The sequence below is a fragment of the Schistocerca americana genome, chromosome 3, assembly GCF_021461395.2.
Source record: "Schistocerca americana isolate TAMUIC-IGC-003095 chromosome 3, iqSchAmer2.1, whole genome shotgun sequence".
Classification (NCBI taxonomy): domain Eukaryota; kingdom Metazoa; phylum Arthropoda; class Insecta; order Orthoptera; family Acrididae; genus Schistocerca; species Schistocerca americana.
In genome coordinates, this window is record NC_060121.1 from 629,509,347 (window position 1) to 629,533,382 (window position 24,036).

General features: G+C 40.4%; 1 protein-coding gene across 3 annotated transcripts in view; it reads left to right on the forward strand.

Annotated features, from left to right (window-relative positions):
• The window catches only part of LOC124605604 (uncharacterized protein C2orf42), a 223,069-nt gene that overhangs the window by 78,018 nt on the left and 121,015 nt on the right, over positions 1–24,036 (forward strand). For all 3 annotated transcript variants that reach the window (XM_047137398.1, XM_047137399.1, XM_047137400.1), the window contains 3 exons: positions 963–1,148; positions 1,491–1,653; positions 18,687–18,829. In XM_047137398.1, the coding sequence (XP_046993354.1) occupies positions 963–1,148; positions 1,491–1,653; positions 18,687–18,829 (492 nt within the window). The remainder of the gene's footprint in view (positions 1–962; positions 1,149–1,490; positions 1,654–18,686; positions 18,830–24,036) is intronic.

Consider the following 24,036-nt stretch of genomic DNA (forward strand, 5'->3'; position numbering starts at 1 on the left):
AATAAGGAGTATTACCTTGATATTATGCGCCCTCAGCGAGTAGCAGTATGCGGAAAATGTCTGGAATTGTGGAAAAACAATTCATGCTTTTGCATCACAACAATGCATATGCTCATTCATCGATGCTTGTGAGAGATTTTTTGGCCAAAACAACATGGCAATCTTGCCTCTGCCACCATATTCACTGGATTTGACCCCCTGCAGCTTTTTCCTGTTCCCAAAACTGAAGAGACCTATGAAAGGCTGAAGATTTTCAACGATTGAGGAAATAAAAACTGCATCGCTGGAAGTACTCAAGGCTGTACCAAAAAGTGCTTATGAGAAGTGCTTCGAGGATTGGAAGAACCATTGGCACAAGTGTATTGTATCTGGGGTGGATTACTTTGAAGGGGACAACATGAATATTGATGAATAAATAAATACTTGTATTTTTTTCAGAAAAATGTAAAGTCACCTTTCTTTTGAACACACCTCGTGTATTATACACTAAACTTTTAAGAGGATAAACACTTTTACTGAAACTGAGCCACTTGCTAGATCACTGAACATAACAGGTCACAAGCTGTTACAAACTTTTTGCTCACAGCTGTCACAAACTTCAACACAGCTAGTCTGTGAGAGCAGTGTTTTGAAAGTGACAGGAGTTCTCCTTGCTTCGGAAGTTAAACATTAGCCAAAGCAGGAGCAATGCAGTACCCAGACATCACAGAATACAAACTTAAATGTTTACCATTACTGACGACTGTGATGGTTCACAATAAAATATGAAAAATTGTAACCAGTTGGTGTAACCAACAAGTGTTTGTAATTATTTATCTTATTAATGCATAGCAAACAATGCTAAAACTGTTGTCAAAAAAAAAAAAAAAAAAACAGATTATCATCAATACATTTTAGCTCATTTAATATGTTCAGATCAAGTGAAAACTGAATAAATTTGTTTTCCTTCTTTTCCCCTTCAGGCAGTTTGGTTTCTTGCAAATGAGTCAGCAGGCCCTCTTGTTCAAAGAGTGTCAAAAAATATAATGGCTGTGAAGTGTAAAGCAAGTCCAAAACATCCATTGGGATATCTGCATTTTTCATTTTTCATGTCAAGGCTGAAAGATAGAGTGGAAAATAAATATTTCTGCAGCTGTACAGCATTTAAGGTAACATATATGTAACTGACAGTTTTAATGGATTGTGTGGGAACAATTATCTTTATACTCTTAAATTGTCAGTAGAGTTGTATTATGTGTCCTGTGCCTTTTATTTTTATGTAGTTAAGAACTCATATCTAGAAACAGGCAAGAATCAACACTCTTCTTGTAGTCTTTATTTTGTTTTGTAGGTACATGCTGTGGTACACAAGTGATAAGAAAATTGCACTTTTTAACTGTCACATATCAGTTGTATCTGCCCTTTCATAATATAGTGTTCTTTGTTAACAGTGGCATAATTCTGCTGAAAGTTTTTGCTTTTAATAGTTTTTCTTTTTTTTTTTTTTTTAGGGTCAAGTAAAACATGCAAGCAATAAAGATGACCCAACATTCAAGAGATGTGTGCACTTTTATGCATGTATATGTGCATTTGCAAGTGACCCAAAACTTTCAGATGAATTTTCGTACTATATAAATTTAGACAAGCCATTGGTGATACCTACATCTCTGACAAGTATGCATAAAATTATTAAATATTATTTGAATGTTTTCATTTCTTATTAATAGTTTGTCAAATTGAAGACTAAATATTTGTAGTTGACTGTCATACAATAGAAAGTATGCTCATCCACCTGTGCAAACAGTGTGAGTATTCTGTAACTTTATTCATTTCAGTAGTTGTAATGTTGCTCTGGTGACTTTCTTTTCACTCTGACATCATATGATGATGTCCTGGTGTTAGGCTGATACAAGTTAGGTTTAATATGTGTTTAACTTCCAACTCAGTTTGAATCAGATAAGATAAAAATACATATTCACCTGACAATAACAGATAGACATATGAGCAAAAGGTGAAAAATAATGATTTCTTGCGGAACAGTTTCCTTCTCCAGCAAAAGGGGAGGAAATGGCTGGAATCGGTATTATTTGGGAACTGAGCAAGAATACCGCTCATGCGCACAGGCAAAGAGATAAACAGCAGAATGGAAGAAGGAAATTGGTGATTAAATGCCAATAGCTGCCAATATAAGAAAAGCCTAGAATTTAATAGTGGCAGGAAGGGAATTCAACAACTTGGAGGTAAGGGACTGTAATCGTAAAGTGACAGGAGGAGGAGGTTGGGAAGTAGAAGAGAGTTACTAGAGAAGTGAAGGTGTGAGGGTGGATATTCATTATGCAAAGAAAAAAAATCTTGTGGTTGTTGTTTTACTCATCAACTCTAAGTATCATTTGATTTCAGTATTTCGGTCCTCGAACTTGCCATTTATTGGTTTCATTGCAGCATAACTGCTGCGTCCTAAATCATCAGCAATCCATCCTTCTCACACACATTTCTGCCAACCTTAGTGATTCTTTTAATACACCATTTTTTAGCTAAAGTTTTCAACAGAGACTCAAATTGTAATATGTACCTAACCATTCTATCTCATTGGTTTATTATGTTATTTATTAAACATCTCTCTTTTTTAATGATTTCTTTATTTATTAATCAGTCAGTCAGTATGATCATCAGCAGTCTCCTGCACAATATGTTTCAAAGAATTGTAATTGTTTAATTTCTGTTTTCCCATTTCTCATTGTTTTACAGTTATAGTGTTATGCTCCAAGCATAGATTTTTGTGAATCTTCTGCTGATCTTTGGTATACAATTTTATTTGTTTGCAACACTTTTCCTTCTGTGGCAAGCCCTTCTGCATTGTGCAATCCTTGCTGCTGTGCCTTTCTTGCATCTTTGTCCATTATCTGTTCCATTTCAGAGATGTCAAATTTCATCCACCGCTTATAGAATAAAGAAAAGACTGTACAAATAACACATACAGCTATGACATTTAAGTAAAGATATGATATCTGTTCCATTTCAGAGATGTCAAATTTCATCCACCGCTTATAGAATAAAGAAAAGACTGTACAAATAACACATACAGCTATGACATTTAAGTAAAGATATGACGTATTAAGGACTTTTTTATGCTGGGTGTTAAAGAAAAGGTGTAAGCAGATAAGTATATCACATGCAGATTCTGAAGGAGCAACATCAATAAATGTTTATTACAAGCCAAAAGAAGGAACGAGCAGATAGCAAAGAACTTTGAACCGAAACTGTAATAATTACATCAAATAAAATTACATGTTACTAAGATATAATTAACTGGCCTAGCGCAGCTGTTCTGGATTTATTTGGAGACAGACCAAAGGATTATGTATTCTGATGAGCTGAAACATTAAACCACTTGCATAATAGCATGTTGCTCCATCTTTGGAATGCAGTACTGCTGCGATTCTGCTTGACATAGGTTTGCGTGGTATGTGGCACAAGATATCTACTCACAAGTTGTAACACCCCCTCTAGCCCTAAAAACTTTCTATAATTGAAGATTTATCTGTTACAACTTTCCTTTAATTGAATGGAAAGGCATTTGAAATGATCGAGAAAGTGGCACTCATGTTGCAGATCCCTAGCAGTCATGAAATTATGAAAAATGTTAACTCATAAAAAGAGAAGTCAGCAGACAGATATTTGTTGAGTTGTTGTTGTTGTTGTGGTCTTCAGTCCTGAGACTGGTTTGATGCAGCTCTCCATGCTACTCTATCCTGTGCAAGCTTTTTCATCTCCCAGTACCTATTGCAACCTACATCCTTCTGAATCTGCTTAGTGTATTCATCTCTTGGTCTCCCTCTACGATTTTTACCCTCCACGCTGCCCTCCAACACTAAATTGGTGATCCCTTGATGCCTCAGAACATGTCCTACCAACCGATCCCTTCTTCTGGTCAAGTTGTGCCACAAACTTCTCTTCTCCCCAATCCTATTCAATACTTCCTCATTAGTTATGTGATCTACCCATCTAATCTTCAGCATTCTTCTGTAGCACCACATTTCGAAAGCTTCTATTCTCTTCTTGTCCAAACTATTTATCGTCCATGTTTCACTTCCATACATGGCTACACTCCATACAAATACTTTCAGAAATGACTTCCTGACACTTAAATCAATACTGGATGTTAACAAATTTCTCTTCTTCAGAAACGCTTTCCTTGCCATTGCCAGCCTACATTTTATATCCTCTCTACTTCGACCATCATCAGTTATTTTGCTCCCCAAATAGCAAAACTCCTTTACTACTTTAAGTGCCTCATTTCCTAATCTAATTCCCTCAGCATCACCCGACTTAATTAGACTACATTCCATTATCCTTGTTTTGCTTTTGTTGATGTTCATCTTATATCCTCCTTTCAAGACACTGTCCATTCCATTCAACTGCTCTTCCAAGTCCTTTGCTGTCTCTGACAGAATTACAATGTCATCGGCGAACCTCAAAGTTTTTATTTCTTCTCCATGAATTTTAATACCTACCCCGAATTTTTCTTTTGTTTCCTTTACTGCTTGCTCAATATACAGATTGAGCAACATCGGGGAGAGGCTACAACCCTGTCTTACTCCCTTCCCAACCACTGCTTCCCTTTCATGTCCCTCGACTCTCATAACTGCCATCTGGTTTCTGTACAAATTGTAAATAGCCTTTCGCTCCCTGTATCTTACCCCTGCCACCTTCAGAATTTGAAAGAGAGTATTCCAGTCAACATTGTCAAAAGCTTTCTCTAAGTCTACAAATGCTAGAAACGTAGGTTTGCCTTTCCTTAATCTTTCTTCTAAGATAAGTCGTAAGGTCAGTATTGCCTCACGTGTTCCAGTGTTTCTACGGAATCCAAACTGATCTTCCCCGAGGTTGGCTTCTACTAGTTGTTCCATTCGTCTGTAAAGAATTCGTGTTAGTATTTTGCAGCTGTGGCTTATTAAACTGATTGTTCGGTAATTTTCACATCTGTCAACACCTGCTTTCTTTGGGATTGGAATTATTATATTCTTCTTGAAGTCTGAGGGTATTTCGCCTGTTTCATACATCTTGCTCACCAGATGGTAGAGTTTTGTCAGGACTGGCTCTCCCACGGCCGTCAGTAGTTCCAATGGAATATTGTCTACTCCGGGGGCCTTGTTTCGACTCAGGTCTTTCAGTGCTCTGTCAAACTCTTCACGCAGTATCGTATCTCCCATTTCATCTTCATCTACATCCTCTTCCATTTCCATAATATTGTCCTCAAGTACATCGCCCTTGTATAGACCCTCTATATACTCCTTCCACCTTTCTGCTTTCCCTTCTTTGCTTAGAACTGGGTTTCCATCTGAGCTCTTGATATTCATACAAGTCGTTCTCTTATCTCCAAAGGTCTCTTTAATTTTCCTGTAGGCGGTATCTATCTTACCCCTAGTGAGATAGGCCTCTACATCCTTACATTTGTCCTCTAGCCATCCCTGTTTAGCCATTTTGCACTTCCTGTCGATCTCGTTTTTGAGACGTTTGTATTCCTTTTTGCCTGTTTCACTTACCGCATTTTTATATTTTCTCCTTTCATCAATTAAATTCAATATTTCTTCTGTTACCCAAGGATTTCTACTAGCCCTCGTCTTTTTACCTACTTGATCCTCTGCTGCCTTCACTACTTCATCCCTCAAAGCTACCCATTCTTCTTCTACTGTATTTATTTCCCCTATTCCTGTCAATTGCTCCCTTATGCTCTCCCTGAATCTCTGTACAACCTCTGGTTCTTTCAGTTTATCCAGGTCCCATCTCCTTAAATTCCCACCTTTTTGCAGTTTCTTCAGTTTTAATCTACAGGTCATAACCAATAGATTGTGGTCAGAGTCCACATCTGCCCCTGGAAATGTCTTACAATTTAAAACCTGGTTCCTAAATCTCTGTCTTACCATTATATAATCTATCTGATACCTTTTAGTATCTCCAGGGTTCTTCCATGTATACAACCTTCTTTCATGATTCTTAAACCAAGTGTTAGTTATGATTATGTTGTGCTCTGTGCAAAATTCTACCAGGCGGCTTCCTCTTTCATTTCTGTCCCCCAATCCATATTCACCTACTATGTTTCCTTCTCTCCCTTTTCCTACACTCGAATTCCAGTCACCCATGACTATTAAATTTTCGTCTCCCTTCACAATCTGAATAATTTCTTTTATTTCATCATACATTTCTTCAATTTCTTCGTCATCTGCAGAGCTAGTTGGCATATAAACTTGTACTACTGTAGTAGGTGTGGGCTTCGTATCTATCTTGGCCACAATAATGCGTTCACTATGCTGTTTGTAGTAGCTTACCCGCATTCCTATTTTCCTATTCATTATTAAACCTACTCCTGCATTACCCCTATTTGATTTTGTGTTTATAACCCTGTAGTCACCTGACCATAAGTCTTGTTCCTCCTGCCACCGAACTTCACTAATTCCCACTATATCTAACTTCAACCTATCCATTTCCCTTTTTAAATTTTCTAACCTACCTGCCCGATTAAGGGATCTGACATTCCACGCTCCGATCCGTAGAATGCCAGTTTTCTTTCTCCTGATAACGACATCCTCTTGAGTAGTCCCCGCCCGGAGATCCGAATGGGGGACTATTTTACCTCCGGAATATTTTACCCAAGAGGACGCCATCATCATGTAATCATACAGTAAAGCTGCATGCCCTCGGGAAAAATTACGGCTGTAGTTTCCCCTTGCTTTCAGCCGTTCGCAGTACCAGCACAGCAAGGCCGTTTTGGTTATTGTTACAAGGCCAGATCAGTCAATCATCCAGACTGTTGCCCTTGCAACTACTGAAAAGGCTGCTGCCCCTCTTCAGGAACCACACGTTTGTCTGGCCTCTCAACAGATACCCCTCCATTGTGGTTGCACCTACGGTACGGCTATCTGTATCGCTGAGGCACGCAAGCCTCCCCACCATCGGCAAGGTCCATGGTTCATGGGGGGGATTTGTTGAGTAAATATTGATAAATATGAATTTAAAGATGCAAGAAACAGTGACATCTTGATAACAAAGTAGAGATCTGAATCCTTGCTGCAACCTTATGTATAAATACCCTATTTGTATTGTCGCTGCACAGAAGTTACTAAAAAATGTTAATATGTTGCTTGTAAATCTATTTTGATTGCCAGGAGAAATTTTGTGAAAACATTTTGTTACTTGAAACTAGTTTAATAATAATAATAATAATAATAATAATAAAATCATTACTGGCAATCAACTTCACTTTGCACTGAATATTGCAAGAGATAATCAATAGTTTGAACATCCAGTGGAGTGTAAGCTACTTTTACAATGCTGATATTTTCATTACTAATTATGCAGCTCACTAACAAAACACGTTACTTTTTGCTGCAGTGATTCAGTGAAAACATATGACTGTAAATACAGTTTACTCAAAAATCTTATTCCACATTTTAAATACTAAAGATATTTACTTTCTTATTCTGTTAAGTACAATTCCTTCCACAGCAATTCATATTTATGTAGATAATGAATCATTCAAAGTTTTGCACAGCATTATTTTTACGCAAGGCATTCTCGATTACATGAAACTGAATTTCCGAATAGCTGAAATAAAATCTCATAGCAGCTACCTTAATGCAAAAATTTACTGCTAAACAAAACCTAATTCATAAAGGGACATATGAGGCAAATATACAGTTATTGTAACCATATAAATTGACATATAACAAAAGCCTCATTGGCCGCCAAATAGTGTATTGTTTTCATATCTCACACTGGCAATAGTCCATAATTAAATGTCTATCTTTCCTTTTACAGTATTGCTGAATACATCTTTTTATGTCTTCCTTCTCCTCAACTGTGACCCAAAACTTTCGATTGGCAATATTTCTAATATTGCCTGTCTTTTGACTAATGAGTAGTGATTAGTGTATTCCAAAACATGCGGAAGGTCTCTAGTTTGTCCACCACGAAATACCTGAATGACCTGGCTTCGAAGAATTCTTCTAAGGTACTTTTGCATTCAATGAGTGACTATTTCAGTCACACTCTCATTAATCACATTAGTGTGCACAAGTGTGTGTTCCAAAGTACATTGCTAGCAATGAATCGGCATTGTTTGTGTATGCATTATTAACAAGGATCATATTAAGATTATTTGGAAACTGTTTAGTCTTGTTCCATGAAATGTTAGTTTACGTTAGACAATGGAAAATCCAAGGTGGAATGTAACAGTATTATGGAAAGGAAAGTAGCTACTCTGCACATAGCAGACATATGACTGGATGGGGGTAAGGAGGAGGCTGTGGTAGGCAGGGGGTGGGATAGTATGGTGGGGGTGGCAGACAGTAAAGTGCTGCAGGTTAGACAGAGGGGAGAGGTGGGGATGGGGGGGAATTGGGGGGGGGGGGGGAGGGGGAAGGTAGCAGAAAAGGAGAGAGAAAAATAATAAAAAGACTGGGTGTGGTGGTGGAATGAACTGTATATTGCTGGATGGGAACAGGGAAGGAGCTGGATGGATGAGGACAGTGACTAACAAAGGTTGAGGCCAGGAGGGTTACGGGAACATAGGATGAATTACAAGGAAAGCTCCCACCTGCACAATTCAGAAAAGCTTGTGTTGGTGGGAATGATTCATATGGCACAGGCTGTAAAGTAGTCATTGAAATCAAGGATATCATGTTTGGGAGCGTGTTCAGCAACAGGGTGGTCCACTTGTTTCTTGGCCAAAGTTTGTTGGTGGCCATTCATGCGGACAGACAGCTTGTTGGTTGTCATGCATACATGGAATGCAGCACAGTGGTTGCAGCTAAGCTTGTAGACCAAATGACTGGTTTCACAGGCAGCCCTGTCTTTGATGGATAGGTGATGTTAGTGACCGGACTGGAGTAGGTGATGGTGGGAGGATGTATGGGACAGGTCTTGCATGTAAGTCTATTGCAGGGGTATGAGCCATGGGGTAAGAGAATGGGAGTAGGGGTTGTGTAAGGATGGACGAGTATATTGTGTAGGTTCGATGGACAGTGGAATAACACTGTGGGAGGGGTGGGAAGTATAGTGGGCTGGACATTTATCATTTCAGAGCACAAGGAGAGGTAATCAGAATCCTGGTGGAGAGTGAAGTTCAGCTGCTCCAGTCCTGGGTGGTACTTAGTTACGAGGGGAATGCTCCTCTGTGGTCGGGCGGTAGGACTTGGGAGGTGGTGGGAGACTGGAAAGATAAGGCACTGGAAATTTGTTTTTGTACAAGGTTGGGAGGATAATTAGAGTCAGTGCAGGCTTCAGTGAGACCCTCAGTATATTCCCAGAGGGATTTCTTGACACTGCAGATGCGACAACCATGATTGGCTAGGCTGTATGGAACAGGTGGCAGCTGTTGAAGTGGAGGTATTGCTGGTGGTTAATAGGTTTGATATGGAGGGAGGTACTGATCTAGCCATCTTTGAGGTGCTCGTCAACATCTAGGAAGGTGGCTTGTTGGGTTGAGTAGGACCAGATGAATCAAATGGGGGAGAAGTTGTTGAGGTTCTGGAGGAATGTGGATAGGGTGTCCTCACCTTTGATTCAGATAGCAAAGATGTCATCAATGAATCTGAACCAGGTGAGCGGTTTAGGATTCTGGGTTTTTAGGAAGGATTCCTATAGATGGCCCATGAGTAGTTTGGCATAGGATGGTGCCTATAGCCTAACCCAGATTTGTTTGTAGGTAATACCTTCAAAGGAGAAGTAATTGTGGGTGAGGATATAGGTGGTCATGGCGACTAGACAGGAGGTTGTTGGTTTGGAATCTGTTGGATGTTGAGAAAGGTAGTGTTTAACAGCGGTAAGGCCATGGGTATTAGGAATGTTAGTGTACAGGGAGGTGGCATCAATAGTGACAAGCAGAGCACGTGTGGTAAAGGGCAGGAATTGTGGAGAGTCTGTGGAGAAAATGGTTGGCACCTTTTATATAAGAGAGTAGGTTTCGGGCAATAGGTTGAAGGTGTTGGTATACGAGTGCAGAGATTCTCTCGGGGGGGGGGGGGGGGGGGGGCACAGTAACTGGCCACAATGGAGTGTCCTGGGTGGTTGGGTTTATGGACTTTAGGAAGCATGTAGAAGGTAGGAGTGTCGAGAGTGGTCGGAGTGAGTAGAGAGATAGACTCCAGGGAGAGGTTCTGGGATGTGCCTAAGGATTTGAGTAGTGACTGGATATCTGGAGATCCTGCTGGATTGCTGGAATGGGTCATCATAGCAAGGTTTTTAGGTGGAAGTATCTGACAGCTGGCAGAGTCATTCCCCCCAGGTAATCCTTGTGGTTCAAAACAACGGTGGAGTCTATGTCTGCAGGTAGGATTATGAGCTCGGGATCAGTTTTTAGATGGTGGACTGCAGTTCTTTCTGTGGATGTAAGGCTAGTTTGCATGTTGAGGGATTTGGGGAATGATGGTGAGGCAAGGTTGGAGGTTAAGAAATTCTGGAAAGTTAACAGGGGCTGATTTGGGGGCAGTGAGGGGAATGACAGTTGGATGGAGGAGTGAACTGAGTTAGGCAAGGTTCAATATTGGTCTTAGATTGAGTCTGGTTGGTAGGGTTGGTGGCAAAAAAGTGTTTCCACTGTAGGGGCCGGGAGAAGGAGAGAAGGTCTTTAACAAGTCCTGCATGGTTGAATTTGGGAGTGGGGCAAAAGGTGAGGCCTTTGGAAAGGACCAATATTTCTGTGGGGCTAAGTCTTCTGGAGGAAAGGTTCATGACTGTGTTGGGAGTCTGTTTAGGTTCTGGATTCTCTGTGGTGCTGGGAGGGAGTTTTGTAGGGTGAGGTAAGTGTAGTAGGTCTGTGAAACAGGGTTTGTCAGCTATGAGGGGACATGGGGGAGGCTTGGAGGTTGTTGTAAAGGTGGTGGACGGTGGTACTCTTAAGGAGTAGGAAGTGAGCAGGATGGAGAGCTTTTTTTGGAGGTGTTGTGCATGTTGCTCAAGTTCCTGCAGGGCAAGAGTTTCAATGTGTGTTATGGGTTCCAGGAATTTGAGATTGCATAGCAGGAGAATTTTACAGATGGAGAGAAGGTACAGCAAGGAGGTTTGGGCTAGGTTGATATGGTTTTGCAGGACTATGTTGGCGAGGGCTAAGGATTGGCAGAATCTGAACAGGTGGAGGCCATTGTGGAAGGAGGGGTGGCAGCCAGAGATGGGTAATTTGATGGTAAGGTCATTAGGGGTGATTCCATGAGCCAAGCAACAATGCAGGAGCAGCATGTGGGACAGGGATCTGCTAGGAATAAGGAAAGTTTTTTGTACTGATGCAGATGGAAGGAGCAAGGATCTATGGTGGTGGAAAAATGCGAAAAATTGCGTAAATACTGTAAAATTACACCAGAAAAATTTCACAATAATACACCCAAATACCTATGAAAAGTCACAAAAAGGATGCAAAAGTGGGAAACAAGATCAAATCTGAGGGAGTCGATGATAGTGAAATGCGAAAACTCACTAAAATTGGCGAGAAGTCACAAGGATAAGAAAAATAGTATATATTACTGTGGGTAGCTGGTCTGAGGGTGGATAAGTGTGAAGAACAGCAGATGTGACTGGATGAGGTGGAATTAGTGGGTGCAAACTGGGATAGAATGGAGAAAGTGTGTGTGTGGGGGTGGGGGAGCGTTCGTAGGATGAGATAAAAGATCATGTGGAGCTAGAAAGGTGCGCGAGTTAACATGCAAAAATACTGGATATGATGCAGGGAGAGTGATCAATATGAAAGTATAAGATAATTATATCAGCGGGAGTAATATGGGACAAAAGCTGCTTGTTTTTATTCTTGTGGCTTCTCTCCAATTTTTGTTTAGGGAAGGGGGTCTGAGTTGCTGGAATTTCCGCTGAATACTCTTGTGGTATTTCATCATGATTAACATGTCAGGTATCGGCACTGTCTGTGGAATTGCTGGCTGACTACTGTTTTGGATCACCACCTGTCCTGCATACAGGGGAGTGGATGCTAGCTGCAGTTCAGAGGAGGACAACAGCTTGTTCTTCATGGGCACACCAGTCCAAGAATGCTCAGCCGCCATTGGCTGCTTGGTGAGGGCTTCTGTGATGTTGATGAGAGCTGGAAGTGCCATAGGGCATGGGAGCGGTTCCACCCCCACCAGCTCCCATTGTTCATCATTGTTGACCCCTTGTTGGTGCCTAAAACAATAGCAGAGGTTGTAGTAGTGACAGGCAGGCTGTTGGGCATGCTAGCTACAGACACGGTTGTGCGAATCATGTCCAGTTGATTGTTAAGGGGGATGGGGCATTACATTTCACTGTAGCTGGAGCTGATTGCACTGGATGACCTTGTGATCCTGGTCAGTTTCAACCTCAAACATTTACCACTCCCTATTAGCCGGTACATGGGAGTGTGTGTGGTAATAAGACTAGGTGCAAGGGCAGTGGGCCAGCTGAGTTGGGAACATGTGTCAAAAAAGGGTGCATCATTAGCACCTGTGTAAAATTTCAGACAGATTACGTCTATTTATGGGGCAGACAGGTAGGTTGCGAGGAAGCTGGTGAGTATGACCCTGGAGTCAGCTGTCATCATTATATTGCACATCTGCATTCTGAAGGTCTATTTCTGGACTGGGTACTGAAATGGAAAGAGGTGATGGTCAGGTCTTCAATACAGTTGTGTTCACAAATATCCTGAAATATAGAGGCTGTAAATTGAAGGCTGTTGTCAGAAACCAGGATGGAGGGCTCTATTGCAAATATGAGAAAGAAGGCATGGATGTTAGTTGCTGGTGGTTGGTGGTGATGGTAGTGGTGGTGTTGTTGGTGTTGGTGGTAGTGGTAGCTACAGGTCAGAGACAAAATCATGTGAACAGTAATAGTAATGGAATGGTTGTGTTTGATGCTCAACAATGCATGTAAGGCATGTGTTGTGCTGGACTGTGCATGTTAAGTACGGACTAGGCATCAGTGCAGGTCGTTTATGAGTAGTGCACGCTTTGCATTTGCATTCAGAGCTGAGGTCGATGTGCAAGGAAAGACCTAACAGAGTTCAAAAGAAGGCAGACTGTGGGGACTCGATTAGCTGGAGCATCAGTAACCAAAACAGGCAAATTATTGAATGTTTCAAGAGCAACTAATTCAACAGTCATGTCAGCCTACACAAAATGTGGAAAGACATTATTGTGTAAACATAATAGTGGGTGCAAATCAAAACTAAATGACAGAGACCATCGTACGCTATCATAAATTGTGTCAAAACAACATAAAATACAGTGGCTAAAGTGACTGCAGAGCTCAATAACCATCTTTACTCCGTATCTACCAACACTGTCCGCTGAGAGCTCCATAAAGCGAATATTCATGGATGAGCTGCTATACCGAAACCATTAGTGATGATAACAAACGCAAAGAAAAGTAAAACATGGTATCAGGAGCATAAATCCTGGACAGCTGATCAGTGGAAACACATCATATGGTCTGATGAGTCAACGTTTTTGTTATTTCCAATATTGGGCTGGGTTTAAGTCTGGAGAATGTCAAAAGAAGCCTACAATCTTTATTGTTTGATTCCAACAGTTAGGCATGGAGGTGGAAGTGTGATGATGTCTGCAGCCATATTATGGTATTCTGCTGGTCCCTTCATTACCCTCAAAGGCCACGTTAAAGCCAATGATTATGTGAACATTGTAGGTGATCAGGTGCACCCCACGATTCAAATGTTGTTCCCCAACAATGATGCACTCATTCAGGCAATCAGAACAGCACAATCGTAGTATGAGCAGCACACAACTGAGCTGCAGCATCTTCCCTGGCGAACACAGTCCGCGGACTTGAACATTATCGAACTCTTACAGGCGGTATTGGAGCACAGACTCTGGAGCAGATTTCCGCATCCCTAGTCACTACAGGATTAGAAGAGGTTCTGATCAAAGTGTGGCATATGATTCTACTAGAGACTATATAATCATTATATGCCAGTGTTCCAAGAAGAATCACAGCTGTATTATGGGCAAATGGGGGTCCAGCCCCTTATTAATAAACCATTCCCAAGTAAGTACTGGTGTTCACATTATTTTGCCTATCCCCTATACAGGGTGTTACAAAAAGGTACGGCCAAACTTTCAGGAAACATTCCTCACACACAAAGAAAGAAAATATGTTATGTGGACATGTGTCCGGAAATGCTTACTTTCCATGTTAGAGTTCATTTTATTACTTCTCTTCAAATCACATTAATCATGGAATGGAAACACACAGCAACAGAACGTACCAGTGAGACTTCAAACACTTTGTTACAGGAAATGTTCAAAATGTCCTCCGTTAGCAAGGATACATGCATCCACCCTCTGTCGCATGGAATCCCTGATGCGCTGATGCATCCCTGGAGAATGGCGCATTGTATCACAGCCGTCCACGATACGAGCACGAAGAGTCTCTACATTTGGTACTGGGGTTGCGTAGACAAGAGCTTTCAAATGCCCCTGTAAATGAAAGTCAAGAGGGTTGAGGTCAGGAGAGCGTGGAGGCCATGGAATTGGTCCGCCTCTACCAATCCATCGGTCACCGAATCTGTTGTTGAGAAGCGTACAAACACTTCGACTGAAATGTGCAGGAGCTCCATCGTGCATGAACCACATGTTGTGTCGTACTTGTAAAGGCACATGTTCTAGCAGCACAGGTAGAATTCCCGTATGAAATCATGATAACGTGCTCCATTGAGCGTAGGTGAAGAACATGGGGCCCAATCAAGACATCACCAACAATGCCTTCCCAAACGTTCACAGAAAATCTGTGTTGATGACGTGATTGCACAATTGCGTGCGGATTCTCGTCAGCCCACACATGTTGATTGTGAAAATTTACAATTTGATCACGTTGGAATGAAGCCTCATCCGTAAAGAGAACATTTGCACTGAAATGAGGATTGACACATTGTTGGATGAACCATTCGCAGAAGTGTACCCGTGGAGGTCAATCAGCTGCTGACAGTGCCTGCACACGCTGTACTTGGTACAGAAACAACTGGTTCTCCCGTAGCACTCTCCATTCAGTGATGTCAACGTTATCTTGTACAGCAGCAACTTCTCTGATGCTGATATTAGGGTTATCGTCAACTGCACGAAGAATTGCCTCATCCATTGCAGGTATCCTCGTCGTTCTAGGTCTTCCCCGGTTGCGAGTCATAGGATGGAATGTTCTGTGATCCCTAAGACACCGATCAATTGCTTCGAACGTCTTATTGTCAGGACACCTTCGTTCTGGAAATCTGTCTCGATACAAAGTACCGCCACGGCTATTGCCCCGTGCTAATCCATACATCAAATGGGCATCTGCCAACTCCACATTTGTAAACATTGCACTGACTGCAAAACCATGTTCGTGATGAACACTAACCTGTTGATGCTAAGTACTGATGTGCTTGATGCTAGTACTGTAGAGCAATGAGTCGCATGTCAACACAAGCACTGAAGTCAACATTACCTTCCTTCAATTGGGCCAACTGGCGGTGAATCGACGAAGTACAGTACATACTGACAAAACTAAAATGAGCTCTAACATGGTAATTATGTGTTTCTGGACACGTGTCCACATAACATCTTTTCTTTATTTGTGTGTGAGGAATGTTTCCTGAAAGTTTGGCCATACCTTTTTGTAACACCCTGTATATGTGCCACATATGGAAAGTTAGAGAGGGTGTTGACAACCAGCAGCTACACTGCTTTTTGGAATGTTCCAATAAAATCACTATATATATTCTTTGCTGGGGGTAGTCGTAAAATGGCCAAGGGTTGAAATGCTGTGCCAGTGCTGATTGATGGTGGGTGCAGGCTGGCATTTCTGAGCCATATGTTCAATGGTGGTGTCAACACTTCACACATGACATTGCACTGTTACCTTCATTCTGCCTATTCCCTAATATGCAATGTGGAGAAGCTTCATTACATAAGTGCAGTGTGAGGGTGGAACTAGTACATAGCATTCAGATTTGTCTGTGGCTAATGATAAGATATCATCATTTGGATTTCTTTGTCAAATATGATTTGATTGTGTAATATGGAACTTTGTTGTCAAAGTTAGACCTTGATCAAATTGTCTTTGATTGAATGTAGTGCCTCGTCGTAGATTTGATCAAAGAAAACATATATCTTCCGTTTACTGCATGGAGAAATGTAACCACTTGGAGCGCTAACATTGTTGCTGCTGTTTGACATTTAATGTTTATCAACGTGGCTTCAAAATTTACGTGGTGCATCACATCTACAACAAAACTGATAGAAATGTAGGAGACAGATAAGGCACTGTATAACTTGTGGCATCTCGAATACAAAAATAGAACAGGAAGAAGTGAGAGGTATAAAAAAATTATGGAGGCCATTAGCCTATATGTACCTCCGAGGATAACAAGGAGAAAATTATCACTATGTTGCTGTCAAACTCTTCATCTGAACCACACTGCAAGCACGAAAGTAAGTGTGTGTGTGTGTGTGTGTGTGTGTGTGTGTGTGTGTGTGTGTGTGTGTGTGTGTGTGTGCTGCATGATGGGCCTGTATGGATCTAGTAATTGCAGTTACTAAGGGACAGTGTCCAACTTCTCACCTGCTGTGCCATCTTAAAAAGAAGGTTCAAGTGGGAAAAAGGTAGCAAAAAGGGGGCTTGTCATCAGTCATCAGGTGAAACTTAATATGATACCCAGTATGCTGTGGTAGAATCGAACTGGTATCCCTTCAGGTCCAGTGCCCTTTCCTCTTTTGAGCGATTTTAATTGTTTCGATATCTACCATTTTGTCATCTATGCGACAATCTAGAGCAGGAACTACAGTGCAGTCTTCCTCTGTGAAACAGCTTTGGAAAAAAACATTTAGTATTTCGACCTTTAGTCTGTCATCCTCTGTTCCAGTACCATTTTGGTCATAGAGTGTCTGGGCATTTTGTTTTGATCCACCTACCGCTTCGACATAAGACCAAAATTTCTTAGGATTTTCTGCCACGTCAGTACATAGAACTTTACTTTTGAATTCATTGAACGCCTCTCGCATAGCCCTCCTCACACTACATTTCGCTTTGCATAATTTTTGTTTGTCTGCAAGGCTTTGGCTATGTTCATGTTTGCTGTGAAGTTCCCTTTGCTTTTGCAGCAGTTTTCTAACTTGGTTGCTGTACCACGGTGGCTCTTTTCCATCTCTTATGATCTTGCTTGGCACATACTCATCTAATGCATATTGTATGATGGTTTTGAACTTTGTCCACTGATCCTCAACACTATCTGTACTTGAGACAAAACTTTTGTGTTGAGCCATCAAGTACTCTGAAATCTGCTTTTTGTCACTTTTGCTAAACAGAAAAATCTTCCTACCTTTTTTAATATTTCTATTTACAGCTGAAATCATTGATGCAGTAACTGCTTTATGATCGCTGATTCCCTGTTATGCGTTAACTGTTTCAAATAGTTCGGGTCTGTTTGTCGCCAGAAGGTCTAATATGTTATTGCCACGAGTCGGTTCTCTGTTTAACTGCTCAAGGTAGTTTTCGGATAAAGCACTTAAAAAAAAAATTTCGCTGGATTCATTGTCCCTGCCACCCGTTATGAACGTTTGAGTTTCCGGGTCTATATCCGGCAAATTAAAATCTCCACCCAGAACTATAACATGGTGTGGGGAAATCTACTCGAAATATTTCCCAAATTATCCTTCAGGTGCTCAGCCACAACAGCTGCTGAGCCAGGGGACCTATAGAGACATCCAATTACCATGTCTGAGCCTGCTTTAACCATGACCTTCACCCAAATTATTTCACATTTCGGATCTCTGCAGGAGAGATGCTCAGTAGCTCGGTACGGGCTTTTGTTGAAGTTTTGACAACATACTTTCACCGAGGAGTCGAGCAGTATATTGCTCTCTCCTACGTATATCTCGTGAAGAGGCCATGAGGATAAAATCAGAGAGATTAGAGCCCACACAAAGGCATACCAACAATCCTTCTTTCCACGAACAATACGAGATTAGAATAGAAGGGAGAACCGATAGAGGTACTCAAGGTACCCTCCGCCACACACCGTCAGCTGGCTTGCGGAGTATGGCTGTAGATGTAGATGTAGTATGAAACCTTAGTGCCTCTGACCTTTCCTCCATATCAACTCTCTGGCTGGGCATGAAATTCGAATCACTGTTGCCTGCTAAACATTGCCTGCTCTGGAATTTTGATGTTATGTATCATAACTTTATGGCAAAAGAATTTGGAGAACTGAGCTTGTTTGTCTTGTTTACCAGGGTATATGTGAATCACATTCAATATTATCAAATACTTGTGTAGTGAATTTTGAAATTATCAAGTCTTAAATCAGTGAACATGCATTTGAGAATGGATTATGTGATTCTGTTTCGGGATATCAGATTAGAAAAGAAAGGAGACATAGTCTTTACATGTTCCAAATTTTTGCTGTTATTTAAATGCATTGCAAAATGTTTTTTAAAATATTTCTGTATTTTATAGCTTTTACATATCATTCTAATGCAGTACTACCCTTTTTTTCAGAAAATTTGAAGTTATTAATTGCATTGTTTGAATGAAGATGTAGTCTTGTAAAGAAATCAATTTAGCAATAATTTTTGTATAGACCTCAGTTAATGCATGAGAAATTTATGTTTACTTTTGTGAGATGTACAATTAAAAATAATTATAAAAAAGAGATATAACTGTTTGTATCATTGGGAAGATAGAATAATTATTTATGGTTCTAGGTTCAGATGAAGACTGTAACAATCAGATGGTTACAATCTTGGCCAGTGGGGTACCTTGTGAAGTGGAAGTACAAGTGCTAAGAAATGATGCCACTCTCTTGGATGCTTCCAGTATACCAGTTTCTGATGACACTCTGGCAGAGGTTTGTCCCTCAATTACTCAAATAAATAAATAAATAAAAAAAATTGATTTTCTTCAACTCAACAGCAACTTCAACTCTCCAGCAATACACGTGTATTTCCTTGAGAAATAGTAGTTATATTACCATATAGATTGATGATGCAAATATTTGTATTTATTACACTTTATTTGAGACATTATGAAAGGTTGTATTAGTTTGTACAGTTCTGCAGAGTCCATTACTTGTAACTATGTTTGTATAAAAGCTGAGATCTGATGCTTCATCACACTTTCCAAAGAAAGTTGAATATTTGAGAGAGAAAATTATAGCTCATGAATTTCTATGAACTCTGTTAATCTGCAATCAGACATAGCAAATTTAACGTGGTCAAAACTAGATAAATGTGAACGGGCGTGAACCGGCAGTTACTATACCTCTGAGTAAGGAAAATATTCAGTCTTCCACAAACTTGGCGTGTAGCCCTTTCATAATGACTTAGTATCTCTGCTGTCCACTCCGTTTACCCACTCACTGCACTTAACTGTTTAGTGACGTTTTCACAGTTTAAACAAGACAACAGAAAAATCAGGTTCTGTTTTAAGTGTAGGTTATCTACATGTGTTAAAATTAGAACACCTCTTACCCCAGTAAAACTGATTGATTGAGCACGTAATGAAAGTGGTTCAAAATTTTGATCAACTTGTTCGCGGAATGTTCAACGGCATTGTAGAGACTGACACCCATGGTGAAACGAGCAAGGGTGTGACTTCAGAATTTAATTTGAAGCATGTAAAACATTGTGCGACCTCTCTCGATTTTATGTTTGTGTTAAATTGTTTGTGTGTGTGTGTGTGTGTGTGTGTGTGTGTGTGTACAAGGCACTACTTTTTGGTATTGTAATGAACCTTCATGTTTAGTTAAAAGCTACCTGGCTTCAAAGAGGGTAACCATTTATAATTTATTTAACAAAAGTTTAAAATTTGAGTATGTCCTATAAAAATCAAAATATGGGAACTCTAAAAACTTTGCCGTCTTTGGCAAATTTCAGACTTCAGTATTATCAGAACAGAATTTTGAAATATTACACGGTATAAAAATTATTCTCGTCTTAAAATGTTGTCTTAATTAATTAATAACTTATGCAGTATGGACACATAAGCTAAACAAATCACTTTCTCAGAATGATGTTGTCGTTGTTGTGGTGTCTTCAGTCCAGAGACTGGTATGGTGAAGCTCTCCATGCTACTCTATCCTCTTCAAGGTTCTTCATCTCCCAGTACCTACTGCAACCTACATCCTTCTGAATTTGTTTAGTGTATTCCTCGCTTGATCTCCCTCTACGATTTTTACCCTCCACACCGCCCTCCAATACTAAATTGGTGATCCCTTGATGCCTCAGAATATGTCCTAGCAACCGATCCCTTCTTCTAGGTCAAGTTGTGCCACAAATTTCTCTTCTCCCCAATTCTATTCAGTACCTCCTCATTAGTTATGTGATCTACCCACCTAATCTTCAGCATCCTTCTGTAGCACCACATTTCGAAAGCTTCTCTTCTCTTTTTGTCTAAACTATTTATCGTCCACGTTTCACTTCCATACATGGCTACACTCCATACAATACTTTCAGAAAAGACTTCCTGACACTTAAACCTATACTCGATGTTAACACATTTCTCTTCTTCAGAAACGCTTTCCTTGCCATTGCCAGTCTACATTTAAATCCTCTCTACTTCGACCATCATTAGTTATTTTGCTCCCCAAATAGCAAAACTCATTTACTACTTTAAGCGTCTCATTTCCTAATCTAATACCCTCAGCATCACCCAGTTTAATTTGACTACATTCCATTATCCTTGTTTTTCTTTTTTTGATGTTCATCTTATATCCTCCTTTCAAGACACTGTCCATTCCGTTCAGCTGCTCTTCCAGGTCCTTTGTTGTCTCTGACAGAATTACAATATCATTGGCAAACCTCAAAGTTTTTATTTCTTCTCCATGGATTTTAATTCCTACTCCGAATTTTTCTTTTGTTGCCTTTACTGCTTGCTCAATATACAGATTGAATAACCTTGGGGAGAAGCTACAACCCTGTCCCGCTCCCTTCCCAACCACTGCTTCCCTTTCATGCCCCTCGACTGTTATAACTGCCACCTGGTTCCTGTACAGATTGTGAATGGCCTTTCGCTCCCTTTATTTTACCCCTGCCACCTTCAGAATTTGAAAGAGAGTATTCCAGTCAACATTGTCAAAAGCTTTCTCCAAGTCCACAAATGCTGGAAACATAGATTTGCCTTTCCTTAATCTATTTTCTAAGGTAAGTCGTAGGGTCAGTATTGCCTTGCGTGTTCCAACAATTCTACGGAATTCAAACTGATCTTCCCCGAGGTCGTCTTGTACTAGTTTTTCCATTCGTCTGTAAAGAATTCGTGTTAGTATTATGCAGCCGAGGCTTATTAAACTGATAGTTCGGTAATTTTCAGATCTGTCAATCCCTGCTTTCTTTGGGATTGGTATTATTATATTCTTCTTGAAGTCTGAGGGTATTTCACCTGTCTCATACATCTTGCTCACCAGATGGTAGTTTTTTGTCAGGGCTGGCTCTCCCAAGGCTATCAGTAGTTCTAATGGAATATTGTCTACTCCTGGGGCCTTGTTTCGACTTAGGTCTTTCAGTGCTCTGTCAAACTCTTCACGCAGTGTCATATCTCCCATTCCATCTTCGTCTACATCCTCTTCCATTTCCATAATATTGTACTCAAGAATATTGCCCTTGTATAGACCCTCTATATACTTCTTCCACCTTTCTGCTTTCCCTTCTTTGCTTAGAACTGGGTTTTGTAATGGATCTGGGAGATGTGTTATTTTCTACCGGATTTGTCGATACCAAATTGTAAATGTTTTCTTATATTTTTGTCAGAATTTTTTTTATTGTAATTTGCCTTATTATATGCTAATTTACTTATATTTTTCAGAGTGAAAGCATATTGATTACTATTAGTAAATGTGTCGAAGAATAGCAAAGAGACTGATTACAAGTGGAAGCTTGTGTGTTGTGTAAAATGTCTTTGACGCTAGAGTCGTCTTTGACTGTAGTCAGTCAGCAGTTAACTCTTGGTGTGTGTTGACGGTAGAACAATGTGCAGGTCGCCGTCATAAATAATTTGTTTGTGGGAAAAAAAAAGAATTATGTTACTACTTGTTCTATACAAACTTTAAGAAGAAACCACATTCGAATAAATGGTATTTGAAGCACCAAAAATGAGGCAAACGCATTGAACCAGGTCATTTCTGCAGCCGACAGAACTGCATTGTGGAATCATACTTCCACTAGACAACTGAAGCCAAGACAAATATCGCCTTGTAAACATTTAACGGAAAAGGTACTGTCACGAAATATGCCAAATTTAAGTAAATAAAAATAGTGAGCATATTTCAACTTTGTGTCTCAGCCGGGATACTATATTTCAACTAGTGTCTCAGCTGGGATACCATATTTCGGTTTCCATCTGAGGTTTTGATATTCATGCAAGTGGTTCTCTTTTCTCCAAAGGTCTCTTTAATTTTCCTGTAGGCAGTATCTATCTTACCCCTAGAGATATACGCCTCTACATTCTTACATTTGTCCTCTAGCCATCCCTGCTTAGCCATTTTGCACTTCCTGTCGATCTCATTTTTGAGACGTTTGTATTCCTTTTTGCCTGCTTCATTTACTGCATTTTTATATTTTCTCCTTTCATCAATTAAATTCAGTATCTCTTCTGTTGCCCAAGGATTTCTACTAGCCCTTGTGTTTTTACCTACTTGATCCTCTGCTGCCTTCTCTATTTCATCTCTCAAAGCTACCCATTCTTCTTCTACTGTATCTCTTTCCCCCATTCTTGTCAGTCGTTCCCTAATGCTCTCTCTGAAACTCTCTACAACCTCTGGTTCTGTCAGTTTATCCAGGTCCCATCTCCTTAAATTCCCTCCTTTTCAGTTTGTTTAGTTTTAATCTACAGTTCATAACCAATAGATTGTGGTCAGAGTCCACATCTGCCCCTGGAAATGTCTTACAATTTAAAACCTGGTTCCTAAATCTCTGTCTTACCATTATATAATCTACCTGAAACCTGTCAGTATCTCCAGGCTTCTTCCATGTATGCAACCTTCTCTTGTGATTCTTGAACCAAGTGTCAGCTATGATTAAATTATGCTCCGTGCAAAATTCTACCAGGCGGCTTCCTCTTTCATTCCTTACCCCCATTCCAAATTCACATACTATGTTTCCTTCTATTCCCTTTCCTACTATCGAATTCCAGTCACCCATGACTATTAAATTTTTGTCTCCCCTCACTATCTGAATAATTTCTTTTATCTCATCATACATTTCATCAATCTCTTCGTCATCTGTGGAGCTAGTTGGCATATTAACTTGTACTACTGTGGTAGGTGTGGGCTTCGTATCTATCATGGCCACAATAATGCATTCACTATGGTGTTTGTAGTAGCTTACCCACATTTTTATTGTTTTATTCATTATTAAGCCTACTCCTGCATTACCCCTATTTGATTTTGTATTTGTAACCCTGTATTCACCTGACCAAAAGTCTTGTTCCTCCTGCCACCGAACTTCACTAATTCCCACTATATCTAACTTTAACCTATCAATTTCCCTTTTTAAATTTTCTAATCTACCTGCCCGATTAAGAGATTTGACATTCCATGCTCCGACCCGTAGAACGCCAGTTTTCTTTCTCCTGATAACAACGTCCTCCTCAGTAGACCCTGCCTGGAGATCCGAATGGGGGACTATTTTACCTCCGGAATATTTTACCCAAGAGGACGCCATCATCATTTAACCATACAGTAAAGCTGCATGCCCTTGTGAAAAATTACGGTTTTAGTTTCCCCTTGCTTTCAGTCGTTTGCAGCACCAACACAGCAAGGCCATTTTGGTTAGTGTCACAAGGCCATATCAGTCAATCATCCAGACTGTTGCCTCTGCAACTACATAAAAGGCTGCTGCCCCTCTTCAGGAACCACACGTTTGTCTGGCCTCTCAACAGATACCCATCCATTGTGGTTGCACCTGTGGTACGGCTATCTGTATCATTGAGGCATGCAAGCCTTCCCACCAACGGCAAGGTCCAGGATTCGTGGAGGGGGTTTCTCAGAATAGTTAACAATTTGTCCACAAAGTTAACTAGGCTGTTTTTCTTATGTTTCAGTTTTGAATAATGTATTTTTGT